A 26,784-nucleotide genomic window follows, 5' to 3' on the forward strand; every position below is an offset into this window, starting at 1 on the left:
AATCACTTGACAGATTTGATTAATATTCATGAGTTGCGTCGGGAGGATAGGTTGAGACTTCTTGATATGTGACGTCACACAGATGCCCGTTTGCTTGCTAGCCTGCATGAGCAGTAAATATGATTTGGTAAACCTAGCTTCAGTTTAATTAATTGGGAATAAATGAAAGCTTCACCAGCTAGCTATCAATAAATTTCAGTTTCACTGTCCGATCATTCATTAAACAAGTCCACAAATTGTTATTTGTACCTTTCCGCAAACTGTCTGCTGCTTGATATGAGTAAATTAACCTAAATGTATCAAATAATAGGTAATCGACAATTAGTTGGCTAGTAGTGGCTACTGCCTAGCTAGCTACAGTTCAGTAATATTTCTATCCTCCTAAATATGGTGGCTACTATGAGTGACTATGAGTTGAACATACAGTGCTTTGCGAAAGTATTCGGCCCCCTTGAACTTTGCGACCTTTTGCCACATTTCAGGCTTCAAACATAAAGATATAAAACTGTATTTTTTTGTGAAGAATCAACAACAAGTGGGACACAATCATGAAGTGGAACGACATTTATTGGATATTTCAAACTTTTTTAACAAATCAAAAACTGAAAAATTGGGCGTGCAAAATTATTCAGCCCCTTTACTTTCAGTGCAGCAAACTCTCTCCAGAAGTTCAGTGAGGATCTCTGAATGATCCAATGTTGACCTAAATGACTAATGATGATAAATACAATCCACCTGTGTGTAATCAAGTCTCCGTATAAATGCACCTGCACTGTGATAGTCTCAGAGGTCCGTTAAAAGCGCAGAGAGCATCATGAAGAACAAGGAACACACCAGGCAGGTCCGAGATACTGTTGTGAAAAAGTTTAAAGCCGGATTTGGATACAAAAAGATTTCCCAAGCTTTAAACATCCCAAGGAGCACTGTGCAAGCGATAATATTGAAATGGAAGGAGTATCAGACCACTGCAAATCTACCAAGACCTGGCCGTCCCTCTAAACTTTCAGCTCATACAAGGAGAAGACTGATCAGAGATGCAACCAAGAGGCCCATGATCACTCTGGATGAACTGCAGAGATCTACAGCTGAGGTGGGAGACTCTGTCCATAGGACAACAATCAGTCGTATATTGCACAAATCTGGCCTTTATGGAAGAGTGGCAAGAAGAAAGCCATTTCTTAAAGATATCCATAAAAAGTGTCGTTTAAAGTTTGCCACAAGCCACCTGGGAGACATGTGGAAGAAGGTGCTCTGGTCAGATGAAACCAAAATTGAACTTTTTGGCAACAATGCAAAACGTTATGTTTGGCGTAAAAGCAACACAGCTGAACACACCATCCCCACTGTCAAACATGGTGGTGGCAGCATCATGGTTTGGGCCTGCTTTTCATCAGCAGGGACAGGGAATATGGTTAAAATTGATGGGAAGATGGATGGAGCCAAATACAGGACCATTCTGGAAGAAAACCTGATGGAGTCTGCAAAAGACCTGAGACTGGGACGGAGATTTGTCTTCCAACAAGACAATGATCCAAAACATAAAGCAAAATCTACAATGGAATGGTTCAAAAATAAACATATCCAGGTGTTAGAATGGCCAAGTCAAAGTCCAGACCTGAATCCAATCGAGAATCTATGGAAAGAACTGAAAACTGCTGTTCACAAATGCTCTCCCTCCAACCTCACTGAGCTCGAGCTGTTTTGCAAGGAGGAATGTGAAAATAATTCAGTCTCTCGATGTGCAAAACTGATAGAGACATACCCCAAGCGACTTACAGCTGTAATCGCAGCAAAAGGTGGCGCTACAAAGTATTAACTTAAGGGGGCTGAATAATTTTGCACGCCCAATTTCTCAGTTTTTGATTTGTTAAAAACATTTGAAATATCCAATAAATGTCGTTCCACTTCATGATTGTGTCCCACTTGTTGTTGATTCTTCACAAAAAAATACAGTTTTATATCTTTATGTTTGAAGCCTGAAATGTGGCAAAAGGTCGCAAAGTTCAAGGGGGCCGAATACTTTCGCAAGGCACTGTATGTCTGCTCCTCTGGGTTGTTCCCTGTTGTAGCATTGTTTGTCGTGTCATGTTTATTTCCAGATGCTGTTCTTGTTCCGTTGTATGTCTGTCTATATTAAATGGTTCAGTCCCTGTACCTGCTTCTCATCTCCTGTGTTTGGCGTTAAAGGATAGGTATTTTATGTATCAGCAAATGCCACGTTCAAAACAACTGGGAACTCAAATCATGACGTCAGTGATCTTCAGGTCAGAAAGTCGGAGCTCTAGAAAGAGGCCCGAGTTCCCGAGTTAGATGAGCGCTCAAATCGATTTTTCTCAGTCTGAGCTCATTTTTTTCAGAGTTCCCAGTTGTTTTGAACGCACTGAAGTTGGAAGTCTGAGATTCCGAGATCCCAGTTGTTTTGAAAGCGGGATAACTGCAATATATCAATCGATGACACAGTGATGACATGGCATGCAACCATTGGTTGATGCATGTGTCATGACTGTCCTGTGAGGATCCAAATTGGTCAGATAAGCTTTGAAATAAATAACTTCAACCAGACCCCCTCTCACCCGCAGAGGTGGGGAGAAGGGAACTGGTGGGGGTTGACAGCTCACGCCCTGTTGTAAATCAAGGAAAGAACATTCAGGTCTCTTTCTCTCCAAATTCACCCGAGGAATATGCCTTTGTTTCACAGATTTTCCTGCCGAAACTCTAACACATTCTAAAGTGAATAATGGAACAATCTTTCTAACAGAGAACGTGGGGAATGGTCAGAGGTGACCTAAAATAACATTGATGTCAGTTTGGTTGTTATTGTGTAATGTCATTAAAAATGTTATAAAGGAAATACTGTAACACACGACATTTACAAAATGTCCATCCTCTATGTTGTGCATGCTATATGAACAATGATGAAAGTGTTTTTGTTAAGAGAGGGATGTGAGTGGTAAGTAGTCACCACCCCCTTAAGTGAGATCAGCGAGCGTCTGTCACGTCTGCTCCCTCTCACCCCCCCTTTCCCCTCCACCCGGCGCTTGAGGGTGCCAGGCTGCCCTGCATCACGCACTCCTGCCATCTATTACGCATACCTGCCTTCCCTCGTCACACGCATCATTGATATTGGACTCACCTGGACTCAGTCATCAGCTGTTTATTTCCTCCCCTATATTTGTCAGTCCCCTTGCTCTGTTCCCTGCTTCTGCATTAATTGTTTTTTGTTTGTGTTACTCTGTTCCTGTCTCGTTCCATGTCTGTTCCTTATTAAACGTTTGACTCCCTGTAGCTGCTTCGTCTTTCCAGCGTCATTCCATGTGACAGTGTCAGCCTGACGGAACCACCCTTTTGATCGAACTGTATAAAATGATGGGTTAAGAATTAACATATTAGGCCAGAGAGACGTAGAGCTGCAGCTCACTTTAAAGTGGTTTGAACTCTGAATCTCAACACGAGGTAGAGACGATAAAGTCACCTCCCAGACAATCACTGGTAAGGCTGATTAGCTGTCCTAAGTAAAGTATCTTCGAAAGTGAATTTAAGTGGGACCATTCTACTACTATTTTCAAATCACCGTAGTACGCTACTCTCAACAACCCTACTGGGAACTATCGACACGGCTGGCTAGACTATCTTCAAATAAGCATCTTCCAGAGGGAATGTAAGTAGAATAAACTCTGTAGTTCTGTTCAGGACTACACGACAAGTCACCGGATACCGGACGACCAGCAGAGTAGAACAACAGAGGAACCCAGTTTGGACAATCAGAGCCTTACAAGCGTCCCGCAAAAAGGCCCAACCCCCTTTCCAAGAAGGCCCTGTCTACCGAGAGAAAACAAGGATTTTCACGTAAATACATTCATGGTTTCTTAAAGTATAAGTGAGAGTAGGTTCTAAATGTACCAACGTTAAGTCTATCTGTCCCTCTCTCTCTCGCCCACTCCATGTCTTTTGTAACAAGCAGCCATGTTGTTGTCAGTCCGCTAGGGACCTATTTCTAATGTATTAAGTGTGTATGTTTATCCTGTGTTACCATTTAGTTAGCTAGTAAATAAATAATTAAACCAATTTGTGTAGTACTGAATCATAAGTAAGGCCCGGGTTTTTGCAGATGCAAGGTTACGACTGTAAAGAATGATGATATGATACGAGGTTATGATTGATAAGTTGACTGTTTATGGATGTTATAGGTAAAGATCTTTAGAGTATAATTCCGGAGATGGTAACTCTTTAAAGAATGCTCTTGTGGTGCCCCAAATCCTAATGAGTTAATTGTTACGTGATTCAATTAATCGTTATCTGATTAGATAAATAACAGTCATCAGATTAATGAAAGTAAAGTAACACATGCAAGGGGGAATATGACCAATGACTTTGCCTACGGCTTTAATAGGAAATTAGTCTATAAAGGACTAATAATGAAATAATAATTCAAAGACTAGAATTATAATAGGCAAACTATTTTCTGACTTATTCCCTATTTAAACAAAACGAGTCATTGTTTATTCAACAATGCAAACATGGATATCATGCAGTCACTTTTTCCTACTGTCAAACACCATCCATTTTCTCATGTCTGCCTTCTCCACCCACCCACACACTCCCCGGTGCATTGCATTCTCTAGCCTATTTCTGCCCATTCCGGATGCTGTATTAAAGTGTGTTCCTCAAGGAGTGTGTGTGTGTGTGTGTGTGTGTGTGTGTGTGTGTGTGTGTGTGTGTGTGTGTGTGTGTGTGTGTGTGTGAGAGAGAGAGAGTGTGTACTTGTGTGTGAGAGAATAGTCTGTGTCTGTGTGTGTGTGAGAGAGTGTGTACTTGTGTGTGTGTGAATAGTCTGTGTGGGCTGTGAGATCAACCAGGGCTTTCAGAAGGGGGAGGTCTGGGGAAGAGAGAGGTAGGAAAGGGGGGCTCACTCTCCAGGGGATTTGTGTCAATCAGTGACAGGCAGGGGATGGATGGATATAAAGGAGGAGGGATGGACTGAACACACTGTGGGTGTCCTCTGCCTCAGAAGACCTAAAAAGATCACCTATATTCACACAGTTACATGTATGACGAACTTGAAGATAGCCAATCTGATATTTTAAGAGGGCAATCATTATTTCGTATTCAAAACTAAATCTGAATGATCTGGTTCAACTAATAGGCCTACTATTATTTGAATGTTAGGAAAGTGTACTATAGGTCTAACAGACAAAGTAATACATTTAATACACATGTATTTTGATATCTAGAAAAATGTATTGCTTATTTGCACGGCTGGCCTGCTTATTAGGCAGGATTAGGCGGCCACCGATGGCTGCAGAGTGACGAGGCGGCATTTTCTGAGCTAAACTGGCCAAGCCGCACCTCCAACAACAACACATAAAACCTCACTTAATTCTGCCCAAAAACACCGATAATTTCTCTCAACCAGTGGCATATGGGCTTTTTAGGTGAGCGCTGATGTCGCCCTAAGCAGTGCCCACTTTGTCCATTCCCAGCGTGCCTCTCCAGGATGCTGTTGGAGAGAAGCAACTCTGCGGTGCTCTACCAACGTTCCGTCCAAAAAATTAGCAAACATAAATCGTGTAGCTGATATAGGATATGGTAGACAGTATGTGGCCTTTTCTGTAGCCTACAGCCTGGAGATACAATGTATGACACTGTAATGAGACGAACAACATGCAGGTTTCTCAGATCAAATAGCCTAACCTAAATGGCACTAAATCAAATAAAAAATGAGTTGTCATGTTAACAAACAACATATCCTAAAAGCAGGACAGGTCAAAGTAAAATGGACAATATGGAATGGACAATCACATCTGTTGTCCAGGAGTTTCACCCCATTGTCATGATCAGTGGTTTCAAGTTTGTTTCTGCACATTTTTGACAAGCTGATCATAATGAAAAATAAAATACTTCTGCATTTCCTGCTGTGTAAACACATTACAAATAGGCTCATGATAAAGTTGGGTAGCTGATATTCAGAGCTTAAATAGCCAAATTGATTAGTCACAGAAATCAGGACTAATAAACCAATGCAATTACCTGGTTTACAAATGGTGGGCCTACCACATGGATAAAATTATATTGCAGGCCAACATGTTAGGCTACACCCCAGTAAGCATAAGGTGACGTCTTTTGGACGTCTTTTTTTGGTCCTGTCTGGATATGTTTTTTGTGTTTTACAAATGGTAGGCTTACCACATAGATGTGCTTTCATAAAATTCAATATCAGACAACACGGTAAGCTACACCTCAGTAAGCACGGACCGACGCCAACACCTTTTGGACGTATTTTTTTGGTACAGGACCGACACCTATGTTTGGTTCAGATTTTGTTCGGTCTAGACCAGCCTTGATTTGGCACAAACATAGATGTCTATAAATTACTTATTTTCAAATTTCATTCAGAACCAAAAATGAGCCTGATTTCAACATCCAGAAAATACATATTTTGAACGTTTGTAAAATATTTCAACATCGTGAAAATAAGTATTTTCAACTTTCATTCATCTGCTTATTTGGTAGAGAGGACTCAGATAGAACATGTCAGCATGCTTCAACGCCTACATGGTGACCCGAAGGAGGGACATGATAGAGACAATGTTGCTTTGTACAAAATCACATATACTCAACATAAACCATTTAATCAATTTGTCCCCAAGTTAAAACAATCAAAACAATCATGGCCAGTCATGTTGGAGCCTAAGGGCAACACTGCCATCCTGACTGTGGTCAACCAGTTTTCCAAGGCCGCCCACTTCATTCCTCTCCCCAAACTACCCTCGTCCAAGGAGACGGCCCAGCTCATGGTGCAGAACGTCTTCCGGATCCATGGACTGCCTGTGGACATGGTCTTCGACCGGGGTCCTCAGTTCTCGTCCCAGTTTTGGAAGGCGTTCTGCACCCTCATTGGGTTGTTGGCCAGCCTGTCCTCTGGGTTCCACCCCCAGTCCAATGGCCAGTCGGAGACAACTCTGCGTTGCCTGGTCCCAACCCCACCACCTGGAGCCAGCAGCTTGTGTGGGTGGAATACGCACGCAACACCCTTCCCTGCTCTGCCATTGGCCTATCGCCCTTTGAATGTTCCCTGGGGAATCAGCCCCCGCTCTTCCCCGAGCAGGAGGAAGAGGTTGGCGTACCTTCTGCCCAGATGTTTGTCCGCCGCTGTCGTTGTACCTGGAGGAGAGCCCGGTCGGCCCTCCTCAAGATCACCTCCAGGTATCGACGACAAGTGGATCGCCATCGGACCCCGGCTCCCCGGTATCGTCTTGGGCAGAAGGTATGGCTATCCACCCGGGATCTGCCCCTCCGGGGGAAATCCCGCAAACTCTCCCTCCCCCCCCCCGATTTATTGGCTCGTTTCCCATCTCTAAAATGATTAGTCCCTCTGCTGTTCGTCTTCTGTTGCCCCGTACCCTTCATATACACCCCACCTTTCATGTGTCCTGAGTGAGTTAAACCCATGTCTCACAGACCTTTGTCTCCTGTTTACATTTATACAGGTGTTCTTTGTTTGTCTGTTGCCAGTTCATGTTGTTTGTCTAGTCAACCAGCATTTTTTGTATTCATCTCCTCCTTTTCCTCAGTCTGTCTTTTCTCATCCTCCTGGTTTTAACCCTTGCCTGTCCTGACCCTGTGTCACGACTTCCTCCGAAGTTGGTCCCTCTCCTTGTTCAGGCGGCGTTCGGCGGTCGAAGTTTCCGACCTTCTAGCCATCGCTGATCCTCTTTTCATTTTCTTTTGGTTTTGTCTGGTCTTGTATCACACCTGGTTCCAATCCCATTCATAACATGTTGTGTATTTAACCCTCTGTTCCCCCTCATTGTCCTTGTCGGTGATTGTTTGTTTGTAAGCATTGTGCAAGATATGTTCTGGTGTGTGACGGGTTTTGTACCCACTTGTTTTATTTTGTATATTTTGGTTTTCTGAGTTTTTGAGCACTTATTAAACGGCTCCGTTTTATACCAAGTTCGATCTCCTGTGCCTGACTTTCCTGCCACCAGCACGCACCCTCACACCCTGAGCCTGCCTGCCTGACCACTCTGCCTGCCCTGACCCTGAGCCTGCCTGCAGTCCTGTACCTTTGCCCCTGTTGCTGTAATAAACATTGTTACTTCGACAAGGTCTGCGTCTGGGTTTTACCTTATCCTGATAATTGTTCTGTCTTTGAATTTTAAGAGTGGTTACATTTCTCCATCCCCATTCCTTTGCTTTTCATCGAAACAGGCCAGGGCAGAGATTATGCTTTATTATTGTTTCAACTGCTGATTCCCCCTTTAAATTAGCCTATTTATAATGAAAAAAACTGCAATGTTGTAGACCTAGTGTAAATCAAATTCACAGTGATGCCTGTTGCGTCATCGGGGAATCCCCTATCTCATGCGTCACGCAAAGAATTTACCCAAACGATCGGAAACAGTCCTTCACCATTTGCCAACCACTTGATGATTCTGCCGCACTATTAGGCTATTACTGTATGTCCATATTGTTTACGACTGTGCTGTAGATCAATAATATTTATTTGTGAAACAGCACCCAAATAACTTTTCTAGTACAATAAAAGGAGATTAATTAAATTGAAGGTTAGGCTAGCAGTATAGCCTATAGAAGCATACAGCTCACCTCACACATTTCTGTGACTGACCAGGCAGAATGGTAGGCTATGTGGTCCTCGGTTTTTATTAATAGGCTCATTTTAGACAGGTGCATCTTATTGAAAAGTGGGCAAATAAAATCCTAAAATGAAAGGGTTACAAAGCAAACCTCAGTATTTCAGGCCCCCGCCTCCCACATCTCCAATTTGAAAGCCGCCTCTCTACTGGGAGAGAGGAAAGCTCTTTTTCGGTCAGATGGCGTCCGCCCCCAGGTTTCTCGCACCCACACAACCAGCAAAAAGGCAGCCAGCAACCAATACGGTTCGCCGGGGGAAGATAACTGCCAACGAATTCAGACGAGTTATGGGATTTAGCTGGTGTCAACAGCAGTCAGAAGTGAGAAAGATAACGATTGTACAGGAAAATAAAGCGATTATATAAATACATTTAAGGCATTTACAATAGGTTGTGTACAATAGCTTTTTAAAAAGTATGTATTTATCAAATCTCTTACATTGATGGAAACTTAGTTAACGGGACTGGATGGGACTTTAAAAAAAGAGTCGTCGAGGGATGAGACTTTCGATAAGGTAAAAAGTGAGATAACAATTACGATTGCTGATATAACTTTATTTGTAGATAATCTAGCCTATTACGAGGTTCAACAGATTGCGCGAAAACTGGATTCGGGTCACTCAGTGCGCGCAGGTCCCCTCTGCCAATTCAGCCATCGGACGATTTGAACGAGGTGAGAGATTATGCTGGAGTTATTTACATTTTAATGGTGAAATATTACATTTCACATACGTGTTTAGTTCCGTAGAAAGATGGATCATCTGTTATTGCCTTGCACTATGGATGTTCGCTTAATACTATTGTCATTGTTTTTAAAATTATTGTCATTGTTTTTTAAATTATTATTTTCGTAACCGTCGCTTTGTGCATCAAATGAACTCGCAAATTCTGTTCCCATAAGAATAGACAAACTATTTTTAACAAACTATTTTTAATTCCCAGATCTTGAAAAAACAAAACAATTGTGCATGTCTAAACTGTACATTTTTCCAATGACAATGCCATGCGTAATTGGAGAACACATCCTGCATATTTGAGGTATAGAGGATTGGGCACCCACACGTGAAGTGTTGTCAAAGGTGATCATCAATAATAATAAACTATCAGGAAAAGTAGGCTTTTGTAGGCTAGTATAAGTCTCTCATGTGTAATTTGGGTTCAAATAAAAAATGCTATGGACTTAAGTGTTTTCTTATACAAGACATTTGATTGATATTGACTTCATGTGTTCTTATATGAGATATTCTGCAACATAACAGATAGTCAAAAGATGTGACAAATTTCTCAATACATTTATTGCATTCATTGCGAAAAGGTATGGTTCTTGACGCATGTGCTGTGTATTGTATGCCTCCGAAATTGATACATAAACATGCATCAAGATGGTTGAGCATTAGGCAAAAACTGGTGAAATTCAGACAGACAGACATACAATACAGTGCCTTCAGAAAGTATTCCCACCCCTTGACTTTTTCCAAATTGTCTTGTGTTATAGTCTGAATTTAAAATGGATTCAATTGAGATTTTGTGTCACTGATCTACATACATTACCCCATAATGGCAAAGTGGAATTGTGTTTTTAGAAATGTTTACGAATTAATAAAAAATGAAAAGCTGAAATGTCTTGAGTCAATAAAACCCCGTCTGCATTGGCACTTTGAAATCAACCCTGTTGGCATGACCTTGCTGGGCCAGCTCAAATTGCTTATCCACTGCCTCCAAAAATAAGAAATGATGTCATGTTAGCTTTCAATACGACCTGGCCAGCAAACATTCCCGCTAGCTAGCTAGCTTATTTCAACTCTGATTTGCTAGCATTTGAGGGCTGACTGTTCTCATAAAAGTTTGTGTAGTGCAAAAAATGAATAAAGGACCCAGCTATGGTGCTGATTCGTGTCATGTCTGACTACTGCAGTACTGCTTATCTAAGTGCTAGCTAACAGCAACAAGCCCAGACGAGCTAGCTACATTGTGTCAGCATCGGGCGGTGATCAGTTTGGTGGTTGCGTAGTAACGGCTCCACCAGCCCGAATTCTAATCGAGCTGGCACTAGTTGTGAAACTGGGCTGCACTGGCCCAGGTTTCCTTAGACACAGCTCGAATTTGGTACTTCCATTCGAAACAGCTCGAATTTTGCACTCACGGGGCTTAAATGGGGCGTTGCTTTTTCTTGGCCAGGTCGCAGTTGTAAATGAGAACTTGTTCTCAACTAGCCTACCTGTTTAAATAAAGGTGAAATAAAATAAAACATAAAAATGAAGTATTCAACACCTTTGTTATTACAAGCCATAAACAAATATTTGCTTAACTCACATAATAAATTGCATGGTGCAATAATAGGGTACACCCTGTTGCTGCAGTCATCTGACCAAATCGCCCTCTAGTGGCCTCATGGGTGGAATGTTATATTTTTCATAATTAATACACTTTTACACAGGAAATGCCTAACGTCTTCTGTGATGTATATGTGTGTCATATTGGGATGCAAACAAAAAATGTCATACATTTCAACTGCCAGATTTCTTTTTTTTAAAGCCCATAACCATGTGTGAGGTTTATACTTTTGTTTCAAAGTAGATTTGTTTAAGACTACCAAGAACACACAGATTTTGCAGTAAAAGGTTAACATGATTTTTGAATGACTACCTCATCCTTGTACCCCACACATACAATTATCTGCAAGGTCCCTCAATCGAGCAGTGAATTTCAAACACAGATTCAACCACAAAGACCCGGGAGGATTTCCAATGCCTTGCAATGGGCACTTATTTGTAGATTTAAAAAAACAAGCAGACATTGAATATCCCTTTGAGCCTGGGGAAGTTAGTAATTACACTTCGGCTGGTCTATCAATACACCCAGTCACTACAAAGGTATAGGCATCCTTCCTAACTCAGAGGAAGGAAACCCTTCAGGGATTTCACAATGAGGCCAATGGTGACTTTAAAACAGTTAGAGTTTAATGGCTGTGATCGGAGAAAACTGAGGATGGAAAAACAACATTGTAGTTACTCCATAATACTAACCTACATGACAGAGTGAAAAGTAGGAAGCCTTTTTTTAGGATAAAAATAAACGGAATAGCACTAAGCACAGGAAAAATCCTAAAGGAAAACCTGGTTCAGTCTGCTTTCCAACAGACACAGAAACAAATTCCCCTTTCAGCAGGACAAGAACCTAAAACACAAGGCCAAATATACACTGGAGTTGCTTACCAAGACAGCATTGAATGATATTGAGTTTTGCCTAAAATCGGCTAAACTCTTTGGTAAGATTTGAAAATGGCTGTCGAGCAATGATCAACAACCAGCTTCACAGTCTTGAAGAACAAAAAAAATATTAATGTGCAAATATTGTACAATCCAGGTGTGCAAAGCTCTTAGAGACTCACAGAAAGACTCACAGCTGTAATTGCTGCCAATGTTGATTCTAACATGTATTGACTCAGGGGTGTGAATACCTACAGTTAAAGTTGGAAGTTTACATACTTAGCCAAATACTTTTAAACTCCGTTTTTCACAATTCCTGACATTTAATCCTAGTAAAATTCCCTATTTTAGGTCAATTAGGATCATCACTTTATTTTAAGAATGTGAAATGTCAGAATAATAGTAGAGAGAATTATTTATTTCAGCATTTTTCACATTCCGAGTGGGTCAGAAGTTTACATACACTCAATTAGTATTTGGTAGAATTACCTTTAAATTGTTTAACTTGGGTCAAACATTTCAGGTAGCCTTCCACAAGCTTCCCACAATAAATTGGGTGAATTTTGGCACATTCCTCCTGACAGAGCTGGTGTAACTGAGTCAGGTTTGTAGGCCTCCTTGTTCGCACATGCTTTTTCAGTTCTGCCCACACATTTTCTATGGGATTGAGGTCAGGGCTTTGCAATGGCCACTCCAATACCTCGACTTTGTTGTCCTTAAGCCATTTTGCCACAATTTTGCAAGTATGCTTGGGGTCATTGTCCATTTGGAAGACCCATTTGCGATCAAGCTTTAACTTCCTGACTGATGTCTTGATGTTGCTTCAATATATCCACATAATTGTCCTTCCTCATGATGCCATCTATTTTGTGAAGTGCACCAGTCCCTCCTGCAGCAAAGCACCCCCACAACATGATGCTGCCACCCCCATGCTTCACAGTTGGGATGGTGTTCTTTGGCTTGCAAGCCTCCCCCTTTTCCTCCAAACATAACTATGGTCATTATGGCCAAACAGTTCTATTTTTGTTTCATCAGACCAGAGGACATTTCTCCAAAAAAATACAATCTTTGTCCTCATGTGCAGTTGCAAACTGTAGTCTGGCTTTTTTATGGCGGTTTTGGAGGAGTGGCTTCTTCCTTGCTCGAGCGGCCTTTCAGGTTATGTCGATATAGGACTCATTTTACTGTGGATATAGATACTTTTGTACCTGTTCCCTCCAGCATCTTCACAAGGTCCTTGTTCTGGGATTGATTTGCACTTTTTACACCAAAGTACTTTCATCTCTAGGAGACAGAACGCGTCTCCTTCCTGAGTGGTATGAAGGCTGTGTTGTCCCATGGTGTTTGTTTATACTTGCGTTCTATTGTTTGTACAGATGAACGTGGTACCTTCAGGTATTTGGAAATTGCTCCCAAGGATTAACCAGACTTGCGGATATCTACAATTTCTTTTTCCTTTTTTACCATGATGTCAAGCAAAGAAGCACTGAGTAGGCCTTGAAGGTAGGCCTTGAAATACATCCACAGGCACACCTCCAATTGACTCAAATGATGTCAATTAGCCTATCAGAAGCTTCTAAAGCCATGACATAATTTTCTGGAATTTTCCAAGCTGTTTAAAGGCACAGTCAACTTAGTGTATGTAAACTTCTGACCCACTGGAATTGTGATACAGTGAACTATAAGTGAAATATCCTGTCTGTAAACAATTGTTGGAAAAATTACTTGTGTAATGCACAAAGTAGATGTCCTAAATAACTTGCCAAAGTATAGTTTGTTAACAAGAAATGTGCGGTTTTAATGACTCTAACGTAAGTGTATGTGAACGTCCAACTTCAACTGTATGTTCATATTTCCGTATTTAATTTTCAATACATTTGTAAAAATGTGAAAAAACATGTTTTCACTTTGTGTGTAGATGGGTGAGAAAAAATATATTTAATGCATTTGTTATTCAAGCTGTAACAGCAAAATGTGGAATAAGTCAAGGGGTTTCTGAAGGCACTGTATAAACTCACAGACAGACAGACAGACATGACAGACATGTCTCCCTCTCTTTTCTCTTATCCCCCTCTCCTTCTCGCTCTCTCTCTTCTCTCTTTCTCTTCCTCCCTCCTTCTCTCTCCCTCTTTGCCTCCCTCTTTCTCTCTCTCTACCTCCTCTTTATCTCCCCATCCATTGACTTTAACTTTCATTTGCCGGATCATGGCGGTCCCTCGGTCAGGTGTAGGCTTGTGTTCATCGGGAGCGTCTGCTGAATGATCCCATATGTGAATTGTGTTTCTAGGATCAACCGCCGATGTCACTCAAAAACACATTAACCCTACCTTTCTGCCATGTAGTGGGGGTAGGGGCAAATACATGTATTGTTAATTGGATTAGGGTTAGGGTGATGTCTAGGGCCTAACCCTAATTCTAGCTTCATGTCCACATCCCGGCTCAACCCTTAACCTAACCAAAACCCTTTTCCATGGGTGCTATTCTTTGGCTGTCCCTATAAGATGACTCTTTGAAGAACCCATTTTGGTTCCAAGTAGAATCCTATTGGTTCCAGGTAGAACCCTTTTGAGTTCCATGTAGAACCTTTAACACAGAGGGTTCTTCATGGAACCCAAAATAGTTATACCTGGAACCAAAAAGTGCTCTCCTCTGGGGATTGCCGAAGAACCCTTTTGGAACCATTTTTTCTAAGAGTATAACCCTAGCTTCATGTCCATTCCTGGCTCAACCCTACACTAACCCTCACTTAATCTCCACATATTGGCTCAACCGTAACCCTAGCCATAACCCTAACTTCTTGTCCACATCCAAGCTCAACTCTAACTCCAACTTCAACTTCAACTTCAACTTCAACCCATGGCTAGGGTTAGGGTTGAGCCAAGGTGTGGACATGAAGCTAGGGTTAGGTTTATGGTTGAGGTTAGAATCTGTCTGTCTGCCTGAATATCCTTTTGCATTGAATGCTATGTATATTGACTTGTGTCAATTCTCTTGACACATATTTATGCTTCAATATCATGTCTGTGCTTTGAGAGAGGAGAGAGAGCGAGAGAGAGAGGTGGAGATGGGAGAGAGAAAGACAGATGAGAGTGGGGAAGGGGAGAGAGGGAGATGGTGAAGGAGGAAGGGGATTGAGAGCGAGGAGGGAGCGATGGATGAGAGAGGGGTAGGGAGGTAAAGAAGCAGGGAGAGAGAATGGAGGAGGGAGGAAGGATTATTCCATGTAGCAAACAAATTAATAAAGCATTCTGTCCACACAACACAATACATCATAACTGTTTTCTCCTTCCATTGATGAGACATTTATTAAACTTAAGTGGAGTCTTGAGTAACTCTCCTCCGGTCTGTTCCTTCTTTCCTGTCTACAGTCCTACGCCATGTCTCTGCCACGTATGCTGGGCGAGCTGCAGCTGTACCGGGTGCTGCAGAGGGCCAACCTGTTGGCCTACTACGACACCTTCATCCAGCAGGGCGGCGACGACTTGCAGCAGCTCTGTGAGGCTGCAGAGGATGAGTTCCTGGAGATCATGGCGCTGGTCGGCATGGCGACCAAGCCACTGCACGTGCGCCGTCTACAGAAGGCCCTCCGCGACTGGGCAGCCAACCCGACCCTCTTCAACCAGCCCCTGGCCAACGTGCCCCTGGGCGGCATCCCGCTGTTCAAGGTGGATGGGACAGGTGCCTGCGGAACTGCCTCCAGCGGACCCAGGAAGTCCCTGAGCAATGGACAGCCAGGGTCGCCGTTCGACAGGGAGGACAGGGCGTGCCTCACCCCTATGCACAGCGGGAGCCCCAGAAGTCCCTGCTCCCAGGCCTCGCCACAGCCCCCGGACACCCACTACAGGGGCAAGCTGTCCCCAATGGACCCCCACTGGCTCAGCCCAGAGCCGGATGGGAACAGTGGCTCGGTCTCAGCCTCAGGGGTGGACGAGGAGCAGCCCAGCCCACCTCTAATCCCCCCTCGTACCCCAGGTCCCTCCACGCCCCCAGCCTCCTCCTCCTCCCTCTCCCCGGTGGTCCTCTCAGCCTGGCCTGGGGGCCAGCTGGACGGGGAGACGACACAGGCAGTGGGGGAGAGCGTGGACAGGCTCCTGAGGACCCTGCCCAGGTCGGACTCCAGAGAGTTGAAGACACTCCTTAGGATGAACAAGAAGATGGCCAAGACGGTGGGCCACATCTTCAAGATGGCACCCCAGGACATGGCCAAGGAGGAGGAGATCCGCAAGTACAGCCTCATCTACGGCCGCTTCGACTCCAAGAGGAGGGAGGGCAAGCAGCTCACACACCACGAGGTGAGGGCATCAGTGTTTCCACTAATAGAGTTATCTGTGTACTAATATATGTGTGAGGCTTGAGCATTCCTACTGGGCACAGACGTCAGTTCAACATCTAGTTTTGAATTGTCAAGTAACCTGAGTTCAATGTGAAATCAATCAAAAATGTTAGGTTAATTTAGGTTAATTTAGGTTAAAAGTTGGGTGAAAAAAACCACAAAATTACATTGATTACTTTTTTCAAATCCAATCAGTTTTCCTCGTTGCTTCAACGTGATCACATTAAATGTTTTTTTTCAAATGACCTGGAAACAACGTTGATTCAACCAGTTTTTGCCCAGTGGGTTGTATAATTTTTTAAATCATAGTGTTCTTATCATTCTAATGTTCTCTTTCCCCTCTCACCTTATTTGATGTCCTCCTCATGTTCAGCTGATCATCAATGAAGCGGCCGCCCAGTTCTGTATGCGTGACAACGCTCTGCTTCTGCGACGGGTAGAGCTCTTCTCATTGGCTAGACAGGTGGCAAGAGAATGCGCGTACACCTCCACACTCAAGCATGCCAGGTAAGGGCACGAGGTTCCACTGTTTAGGGGTTCCCCACCCCCGTCTGATGACCTTCCCACCCTCTCACCTTCTGTCTCTTCCTCTACAACTAGTCTGTGTCCCCTATGGGCCCTGGTCAAAAGTAGGATCTTAATTTGATCACTCTTTTGTTGCTGAGAATTTTCCTGCATAGCAGAAAAACTAACTTTTAGTGTATTTGAGTTTTAAAAAGGCATCTAAAGTTAGAAATTTCCACTTAGAGAATTCTGACTTGATTTTCCACAATGAAAAATTAATCAACCCCATACAAAAATGTTCATTCATTATAATCCACATAATAATTCACATTTGCTGTTACTGCAGGATTATGTTCCTGCTGAAGCAAACTGGCTCAAATTAAGATCCTACATCTGTAGGGAATAGGGTGCCATTTCGGATGCACACAGGGAAACCCAAATATAGAGAGACTTATACACTTAGCACACATAGCTAAGGCTGGCCAAGGTCATGCTACTCATCAGACAGCACTGCAGTCAGTGCACCCACTCCAAAACAAAGTCATACTTTGTGATCAGCTAAATGAAAGCACATTCAAAAACTCAAGCGTCTCATATAATCAATAAGATTTTTTTGTATATCTTTCAAAATCAATTAATAATGTATGTGTTTACTGTTAGTCACATAGCCTCAAGTTTTGGTTACACAACATCAGTTTTTATATACTGAACAAAAATATGAATGCAACATGCAACAATTTCTAAGATTTTACGGAGTTACAGTTCATAGAAGGAAATCAGTCAATTTAAATACATTTATTAGGCCATAATTTATGGATTTCACATGACTGGGCAGGGGAGCCAGGCCCAGCCAATAAGAATTTGCTTTTCCCCACAAAAGGGCTTTATTACAGAAATAAATATTCCTACATTTCATCAGCTGTACGGGTGCCTAGTCTCAGATGATCCTGTAGGTAAAGAAGCCGGATATGGAGGTCCTGGGCTGACGTGGTTACATGTAGCCTGAGGTTGTGAGGCAGGTTGGACGTAGTGCCAAATTCTCTAAAACGAAGTTGGAGGCGGCTTATGGTCGAGAAATGAACATTACATTCTCTGGCAAAAGCTGTGGTGGACATTCATGCAGTCAGCATGCTAATTGCACGCTCCCTCAAAACTTGAGACATCTGTGGCATTGTGTTGTGTAACACAACTGCACATTTTAGAAGCCTTTTATTGTCCCCAGCACAAGGTGAACCTGTGTAATGATCATGCTGTTTAATCAACTTCTTGATATGCCTTACCTGTCAGGTGGATGGATTATCTTGACAAAGGAGAAATGCTCACTAACGGTTGTGTAAACAAATTTGTCCACAAAATTGGAGAGAAATAAGCTTTTTGTGCATATGGAACATTTCTGGGATTTTTCATTTTAGCTCATGAAACATGGGACCAACAATTTGCATGTTGTGTTTATATTTTTATTCTGTATATTTTAATTGGATATAATGAGCTACTACTTGCTAATGAACTAACAGACAGCAGGGCCAAATGAATCCTGGAGTTTGCACAAGAGGATTGCTCTTTTACTTTATTATTTATTTATCTTATTACAGAACAAGTGCAGATGACTGCAGTTTATCATCCCAAAAGAGAGTGAAACATGAGGTGAGTGGGCTAAAGTCTCTGAACCCCTAACAAGAAAGATTTAAAACTATATCAAACTCTATTTTAATTTGTTAGTGTGTCTACAAAAGCTGTTTTGTCAACGTAATATTAGTATCATGTTGATCCATACAGCATTGGTAGACAATGAATAAGCTGTAATTAGAATAAATCAATGAAATTGCAAAAATTCATACACTGTAATTTATACCATAGATACTTTTCAATCAGCTCTATGCTATATATCAATTGTATGCCATTAGTACATTTCAGTAGTAATTGCATTGTAACACACACACACTATGACATTTGGTGTGTGTTTCAGGTGATAGTGTCAGAATGTGTGTCCTCTCTCCATGGTGTGGAGGGTTCAGAGGGCGTGTCCCAGAGGGCTGACGAGGACAGCTTATCAGGAGAGAGTCTGGACAGCTTAACACAAGGTACCGTTGAAGTCGGAAGTTTACCTACACTTAGGGTGGAGTCATTAAAACTTGTTTTTCAACCACTCCACACATTTCTTGTTAATTAACAAACTACACTTTGGCAAGTCAGTTAGGACATCTAATTTGTGCATGACACAAGTACATTTTCCAACAATTGTTTACAGACAGATTATTTCACTTATAATTCACTCTATCACAATTCCAGTGGGTCAGAAGTTTACATACACTAAGTTGACTGAGCCTTTAAACAGCTTGGACAATTCCAGAAAATTATGTCATGGCTTTAGGACCTTCTGATAGGCTAATTGACATCATTTGAGTCAATTGGAGGTGTGCCTGTGGATGTATTTCAAGGCTTACCTTCAAACTCAGTGCCTCTTCGCTTGACATCATGGGAAAATCAAAAGAAATCAGCAAAGACCTCAGAAAAAAATTGTAGACCTCCACAAGTCTGGTTCATCCTTGGGAGCAATTTCCAAATACCTGAAGGTACCACGTTCATCTGTACAAACAATAGTACGCAAGTATAAACACCATGGGACCATGCAACCGTCATACCGCTCAGGAAGGAGACGCGTTCTGTCTCCTAGAGATGAAAGTACTTTGGTGCGAAAAGTGCAAATCAATCCTAGAAAAGGACCTTGTGAAGATGCTTGTGAAGATGCTGGAGGCAACAGGTACAAAAGTATCTATATCCACAGTAAAAACTAGTCCTGTATCGACATAACCTGAAAGGCCGCTCAGCAAGGAAGAAGCCACTGCTCCAAAACCGCCATAAAAAAGCCAGACTACGGTTTGCAACTGCACATGGGGACAAAGATCGTACTTTTTGGAGAAATGTCCTCTGGTCTGATGAAACAAAAATAGAACTGTTTGGCCATAATGACCATTGTTATGTTTGGAGGAAAAAGGGGGATTCTTCAAAGCCGAAGAACACCATCCCAACTGTGAAGCATGGGGGTAGCAGCATCATGTTGTGGGGGTGCTTTGCTGCAGGAGGGACTGGTGCACTTCACAAAATAGATGGCATCATGAGGAGGGAAGTTATGTGGATATATTGAAGCAACATCTCAAGACATCAGTCAGGAAATTAAAGCTTGGTCACAAATGGGTCTTCCAAATGGACAATGACCCCAAGCATCAAATCAAATCAAATCAAATTTTATTTGTCACATACACATGGTTAGCAGATGTTAATGCGAGTGTAGCGAAATGCTTGTGCTTCTAGTTCCGACAATGCAGTAATAACCAACAAGTAATCTAACTAACAATTCCAAAACTACTGTCTTGTACACAGTGTAAGGGGATAAAGAATATGTACATAAGGATATATGAATGAGTGATGGTACAGAGCAGCATAGGCAAGATACAGTAGATGGTATCGAGTACAGTATGTACAAATGAGATGAGTATGTAAACAAAGTGGCATAGTTTAAAGTGGCTAGTGATACATGTATTACATAAGGATACAGTCGATGATATAGAGTACAGTATATACGTATGCATATGAGATGAATAATGTAGGGTAAGTAACATTATATAAGGTAGCATTGTTTAAAGTGGCTAGTGATATATTTACATCATTTCCCATCAATTCCCATTATTAAAGTGGCTGGAGTTGAGTCAGTGTCAGTGTGTTGGCAGCAGCCACTCAATGTTAGTGGTGGCTGTTTAACAGTCTGATGGCCTTGAGATAGAAGCTGTTTTTCAGTCTCTCGGTCCCAGCTTTGATGCACCTGTACTGACCTCGCCTTCTGGATGATAGCGGGGTGAACAGGCAGTGGCTCGGGTGGTTGATGTCCTTGATGATCTTTATGGCCTTCCTGTGACATCGGGTGGTGTAGGTGTCCTGGAGGGCAGGTAGTTTGCCCCCGGTGATGCGTTGTGCAGACCTCACCACCCTCTGGAGAGCCTTACGGTTGAGGGCGGAGCAGTTGCCGTACCAGGCGGTGATACAGCCCGCCAGGATGCTCTCGATTGTGCATCTGTAGAAGTTTGTGAGTGCTTTTGGTGACAAGCCAAATTTCTTCAGCCTCCTGAGGTTGAAGAGGCGCTGCTTCGCCTTCTTCACAATGCTGTCTGTGTGAGTGGACCAATTCAGTTTGTCTGTGATGTGTATGCCGAGGAACTTAAAACTTGCTACCCTCTCCACTACTGTTCCATCGATGTGGATAGGGGGGTGTTCCCTCTGCTGTTTCCTGAAGTCCACAATCATCTCCTTAGTTTTGTTGACGTTGAGTGTGAGGTTATTTTCCTGACACCACACTCCGAGGGCCCTCACCTCCTCCCTGTAGGCCGTCTCGTCGTTGTTGGTAATCAAGCCTACCACTGTTGTGTCGTCCGCAAACTTGATGATTGAGTTGGAGGCGTGCGTGGCCACGCAGTCGTGGGTGAACAGGGAGTACAGGAGAGGGCTCAGAACGCACCCTTGTGGGGCCCCAGTGTTGAGGATCAGCGGGGAGGAGATGTTGTTGCCTACCCTCACCACCTGGGGGCGGCCCGTCAGGAAGTCCAGTACCCAGTTGCACAGGGCGGGGTCGAGACCCAGGGTCTCGAGCTTGATGACGAGCTTGGAGGGTACTATGGTGTTGAATGCCGAGCTGTAGTCAATGAACAGCATTCTCACATAGGTATTCCTCTTGTCCAGATGGGTTAGGGCGGTGTGCAGTGTGGTTGAGATTGCATCGTCTGTGGACCTATTTGGGCGGTAAGCAAATTGGAGTGGGTCTAGGGTGTCAGGTAGGGTGGAGGTGATATGGTCCTTGACTAGTCTCTCAAAGCACTTCATGATGACGGAAGTGAGTGCTACGGGGCGGTAGTCGTTTAGCTCAGTTACCTTAGCTTTCTTGGGAACAGGAACAATGGTGGCCCTCTTGAAGCATGTGGGAACAGCAGACTGGTATAGGGATTGATTGAATATGTCCGTAAACACACCGGCCAGCTGGTCTGCGCATGCTCTGAGGGCGCGGCTGGGGATGCCGTCTGGGCCTGCAGCCTTGCGAGGGTTAACACGTTTAAATGTCTTACTCACCTCGGCTGCAGTGAAGGAGAGACCGCATGTTTTCGTTGCCGGCCGTGTCAGTGGCACTGTATTGTCCTCAAAGCGGGCAAAAAAGTTGTTTAGTCTGCCTGGGAGCAGGACATCCTGGTCCGTGACTGGGCTGGATTTCTTCCTGTAGTCCGTGATTGACTGTAGACCCTGCCACATGCCTCTTGTGTCTGAGCCGTTGAATTGAGATTCTACTTTGTCTCTGTACTTCCAAAGTTGTGGCAAAATGGCTTATGGACTACAAAGTCAAGGTATTGGAGTGGCCATCACAAAGCCCTGACCTCAATCCTATAGAAAATTTGTGGGCAGACCTGAAAAAGCGTGTGCGAGCAAGGAGGCCGACAAACCTGACTCAGTTACACCAGCTCTGTCAGGAGGAATGGGCCAAAAAAGCTGGGAAGCTGGTGGAAAGCTATCTGAAACGTTTGACCCAAGTTGAACAATTTAAAGGCAATGCTACCAAATACTAATTTAGTGTATGTAAACTTCTGACCCACTCGGAATGTGATGAAAGAAATAAAATCTGAAATAATCACTCTCTCTACTATTATTGTAACGCTCTGGGTGTAGTGGGTGCGAAGTCAGGCGCAGGAAACAGAGAGTTCAGGGTAGTGCTCTTTAATGCACAAACGGTGAACATAAGCCACCCCACGAAACACTGGGCGCTCACAAAAACAAATGCCCCAAACACGGGGCCTAAAACAGTCCAGCAAAACCCACAAACAGGGAAAAAACACGTTAACCTCAAACGGGCACAAATGTCACACAAACAATCCCGCACAAAGATCAGGCGGGCCGGCTGGCTAATAAAGCCCAACTAATCACCAAAATACATAACAGGTGTAACCAATAAACATACAAGGAGGGGGAGGAAAGAATCAGTGGCAGCTAGTAGGCCGGCGACGACGACCGCCGAGCGCCACCCGAACGGGAAGGGGAGCCACCTTCGGTAGGAGTCGTGACAATTATTCTGACATTTCACATTCTTAAAATAAAGTGGTGATCCCAACTGACCTAAGACAGGGAATTTTTACTAGGATTAAATGTCAGGAAAAAAAAATGTTGTGAAAAACTGAGTTTAAATGTATTTGGCTAAGGTGTATGTAAACTTCTGACTTCAACTGTACATACAGTGTCCAGATCCAAATATATTTTCTTTAACACTAGTATGTATATCAGCTCAAGACAGTAAGTCTTGCATGTAAATACAGTAATTGTTGAACACATTTAGCACTGATCTTGTACAGTAAGTGTCACTTAATCATATTTCATTCCCAGACATTCTTTATGTGTTTCTCTAAATGTCACAGAGCGCCACTGACTACAAAGCACTATTGATAATAGTTCCTGTTTTCTGTAGTGTCCAGCTATGTCCCAAATGGTACCCTATTATCTATATAGAGCCCTATGGGCCCTGGTCAAACGTAGTACATTACATAGGGAATAGGATGCCATTCTTGACGCAGCGTAGTCTTGTCAAGAAGCAGCTATATGTGATTGGTTCAAAATGACATTTACACCTAACCCTGTCTGTCTTAATAGACGTAGCCTCACAGTGCAACCAATCTCCATCCCCCCGCCCCCCCACCGACACCTCCATCCCTGCCAACTGGAGTCGCCATCTCATGCAACAAACGCTCATGGATGAGGGGCTGCGATTGGCTAAGATGGTGTCACATGACCGAGCTGGCAAGATCAGCCTTAGGTCAGAGGGGACACATACCACAGGTGACTTTCTGAATAATGGCTTACAAACATTATCATTCAAGAGTTATCATGCTAACACTCTTAAAGTGATAGTTTGACTTTTTCATGCCTAAAAATGTGTGTTATGTTGAGACGAGTCTATCCCACAACATTTGTTGTGTAGATTCGGCTGCATGTCTCTATCTCAATTGAATTGGAAAGATAGGCATTGTCTAATTTCATCATTTTTAAACGGTGCCTATCTTTCCTATTCATTTGAGTTTGAGACATAGAGCAGAATCGAGCTAAATCAACTCAACAAATGTCCTGGGACATTGACTAGGACATTGTCTCCTGATATTAAACCACTTTCGAGGTATGAAAACATTTGACAAACCTACATGATCACTTTAACATACTGCCCCTGTAGCCAGTATTGTTGTCTAGGGTGATGCCTCCCACTATCCGGAGCTGTTTCTCTAGCTGGGACTGGAGAAGAACTAAAGGAGAGAAATTAGTTGGGGAATAGAGAGGGGAGGCTGAGGAGGCAGCATCCAGCTACAGTTTAGATTAGAAAGTCATACTGAAAGTTGACATGGATGTTAGTACAGTCAAATTACCATGAGGTCTTCTAGTGTATGTTAATAATAGCGACACTTAAAATGATTGTACTTAACCCTTTCCTCGTCACATTTTGTCACTCATCATTAAAATGTGAAAGTGAAGCCATTGAGATGTTAATAAAGCTACTGTGCAGTAGTACTGAGCTGTCACAGTAGGCAGGGTGGAGAAGATACAGGGTGACAGAGAGAGAGAGTGGGAGAGAAAGAGTGGGAGATAGAAAGAAAGAGAGAGAGAGAGAGAGAGAGAGAGAGAGAGAGAGAGAGAGAGAGAGAGAATGAATAATGGTGGGGGGCCAGAGGAAGTGCTGTGGGGGCAGTAGAAGCGGAACCCCCCCTCCCCCTCACTCCTCACCAGCTGACGTCACATTGTGTTAGGCGTGTGGGCTGAAGGGCGGGATGGATTGAGAGAGGGGGCTAAGAAGTGGGTGGTAATTGGAGGGGCGTTGCATTGACTCACCAGGCGACAGAGAACAAAAATAAAAACCTGTGGGCAGGGAAATGGCACAGGCTTTTTTTCCTACCTCTTCCTCGACTTCTTAAGTAGAGGGGAAAAACAACCAAAATGACATGTTTCATCTCTCTATGACGTCGGTCTCCCTCTCACTTCCCCTCCGTCGTCCGTTGTTCTTCTCACTCACTCTGGTTTCCTTCTCCATTTCTCTCACACTAACTCAAGGCAACATGACTTGTCTTCTCTGACTGTACTGACTCCATCTACAGTATTATCCTATTAGCTTATAAGTGGGTTCACATTTTGGCAGACAAAACCCTTGACATTTAAATTCAAGTTCTTGACATATTACATTTCAAATATTAAATAGTGCTACCATAGTTGCATGGTGTTGTATTTCCCCTTGTATTATTTTGATTAAGTGAAGTACTCTATACCAATCAAATGTTTAGGGGGAGTAATAATGTATTGTCATCATATTGTCTCAGTCGGCCATATAGGCTAACAGCCCTTATCGTTCCTCTTCCAGACTTTGAGGTCAAGGTGGAGAGGAGGGGCTCGATAGCAGTGTGCCGCAGCAGCAGCCCTGGCAGCACCAAAGATGACTCGGACCACAGGGGAAAGTAGTGAAACCAACCACTCATCATCCTGAGAACCCATCAACAACCCTGCCTCTCAGCTCCACTCGGATCTTGGAGGGCACAACTCAGCAGGCTTTCCATCTGTACTTAAACCATTGACACTTGGAAGTACTGGGGAGGGGAGGTGGAATGAATCATTCCAATCTAAATCAATTTTGGATCCCAAATGACACCCAATTCCCTAAATAGTGCACTACTTTTGATCAGAACTCTGGTCAGAAGCAGTGCATTATATAGGGAATAGGGTATTATTTGGGACGGAGCCCATGACTGGCTGAATCGGGTGGTTCAGGGAGAGGTAAAACATCATAAACCTTCTAATACTATGGCCTTCCAGTACTGAAATTGAGGGATAGGCACTCTACAACTTTACCTCTGTATATAGTGTGCCCAAACACTCCTGCGGGGGCATTAGCCACATGCATCCACAGGGCTACGGTAACACTTACACAAATGTAGGAGGTATGTCACACACTGATGTGACAATATCTCAGTTTGCCCACTTTGAACATAATCCCAATCCCCATAATCCCCTCCTCCCCCACCCCGCCCCCAGGACAATGGATGCAAAATGTTGATATCATGACTAACTTTTGGTGCTATTTTCGTTCTGTTGATACAAGGTTGTCACTGAGATTAGGATAAGTATCTGTTATGACACTGCCGTTAAAGATTGGTTTTACAAAGTGTCACTAATTTGAGTGTTGACCGTTAGATGATAAATGCAATGTGTACAGAGAAGATAATCAGGTTCAGAGGCCTTTTTCTTCCAATACTGCAGCAACTGTCACTGACACCCACTGAAACTATGTTAATTTAGAGGGGTGGGTTTGGATGTTAATATGTTAACACTATTGAGCCCTTAGATTATATTTGTTGGTGAACTCAACATTCTTTGATTTAACTTAATAAGGCTTAAACAAGCAACAATAATTTGCATAACTCTTGAGGCAATTACTAAGTTAGCAATGACAAGAATGCTCATCTCCCGATGTTATTATTTTAATACAGTATGTATGTCGTATCAAACACTAAATTCTTTGATTATGACGTTTTGGAGAATTCACTTTTTTTGGTAAGAATACATAGATGTTACTGGGAATGAATGTTTAAAAGAAAGGTGTTTGGATGGTTAGGAAATCAGGGAGAATCCAGGACATTACATTTTCTGCATCTGAAAAGGTCCCCTATTTCCTATATAATGCACTACTTCTGAACAGGGCCTGCCTCTAGTCAAAGATGGTGCACTATATAGGAAAAAGGGTGCAATTTGGATGGACACATTATTTCCATGAAGTACCAAAACTGTAACCTCCTGCCTCACAAGCATTAAACAACCTCCTCCGTTTGTTATGCTGAACAGCAGATTATTTATTTTGTTAAATCTCAATAAATGTTATTTTATTGTTTTAAAATTCTTGTTGTGGCTCCATCTGTTGCACTCCTTGTGAGGAAATCCATCCACCCCATCTGTTGCACTCCTTGTGAGGAGCATAAGTGTCAAATGTATGATAAGGCTGAAGAATCCTGCGTCATTCGAATGCTGCCAG

At 43.0% G+C, this 26,784-nt stretch overlaps 1 protein-coding gene across 3 annotated transcripts; it reads left to right on the top strand.

Annotated features, from left to right (window-relative positions):
- Positions 1 to 8,782: 8,782 nt before the first annotated feature.
- LOC110494166 (NGFI-A-binding protein 2) lies at positions 8,783 to 26,649 on the top strand. Of its 3 annotated transcripts, none has more exons than XM_021568968.3 (7): positions 8,783 to 9,327; positions 15,232 to 16,155; positions 16,570 to 16,703; positions 18,293 to 18,344; positions 18,667 to 18,781; positions 23,376 to 23,561; positions 25,123 to 26,649. In XM_021568968.3, exons 2-7 carry the CDS (start codon positions 15,241 to 15,243, stop codon positions 25,218 to 25,220), a joined length of 1,500 nt encoding a protein of 499 aa, XP_021424643.2. In that variant the 5' UTR covers positions 8,783 to 9,327; positions 15,232 to 15,240; the 3' UTR covers positions 25,221 to 26,649. The 3 variants fall into 3 exon arrangements, with proteins under 3 accessions (XP_021424643.2, XP_021424646.2, XP_021424645.2); XM_021568970.3 differs by having other exon boundaries at positions 8,861 to 9,169; XM_021568971.3 differs by lacking the exon at positions 23,376 to 23,561.
- The last annotated feature ends 135 nt before the right edge of the window (positions 26,650 to 26,784 follow it).

The sequence above is a fragment of the Oncorhynchus mykiss genome, chromosome 17 (assembly GCF_057628025.1).
Source record: "Oncorhynchus mykiss isolate SJ-2025 chromosome 17, ASM5762802v1, whole genome shotgun sequence".
Lineage (NCBI taxonomy): Eukaryota > Metazoa > Chordata > Actinopteri > Salmoniformes > Salmonidae > Oncorhynchus > Oncorhynchus mykiss.

Coding starts and splice junctions, on each gene's coding strand:
- LOC110494166 (XM_021568968.3), top strand. CDS start 15,241: ATGTCTCTGCCACGTATGCTGGGCGAGCTGCAGCTGTACCGGGTGCTG. Junction 18,345..18,666: donor AAAAGAGAGTGAAACATGAG/GTGAGTGGGCTA, acceptor TGTGTGTTTCAG/GTGATAGTGTCAGAATGTGT. Junction 23,562..25,122: donor AGAGGGGACACATACCACAG/GTGACTTTCTGA, acceptor TTCCTCTTCCAG/ACTTTGAGGTCAAGGTGGAG.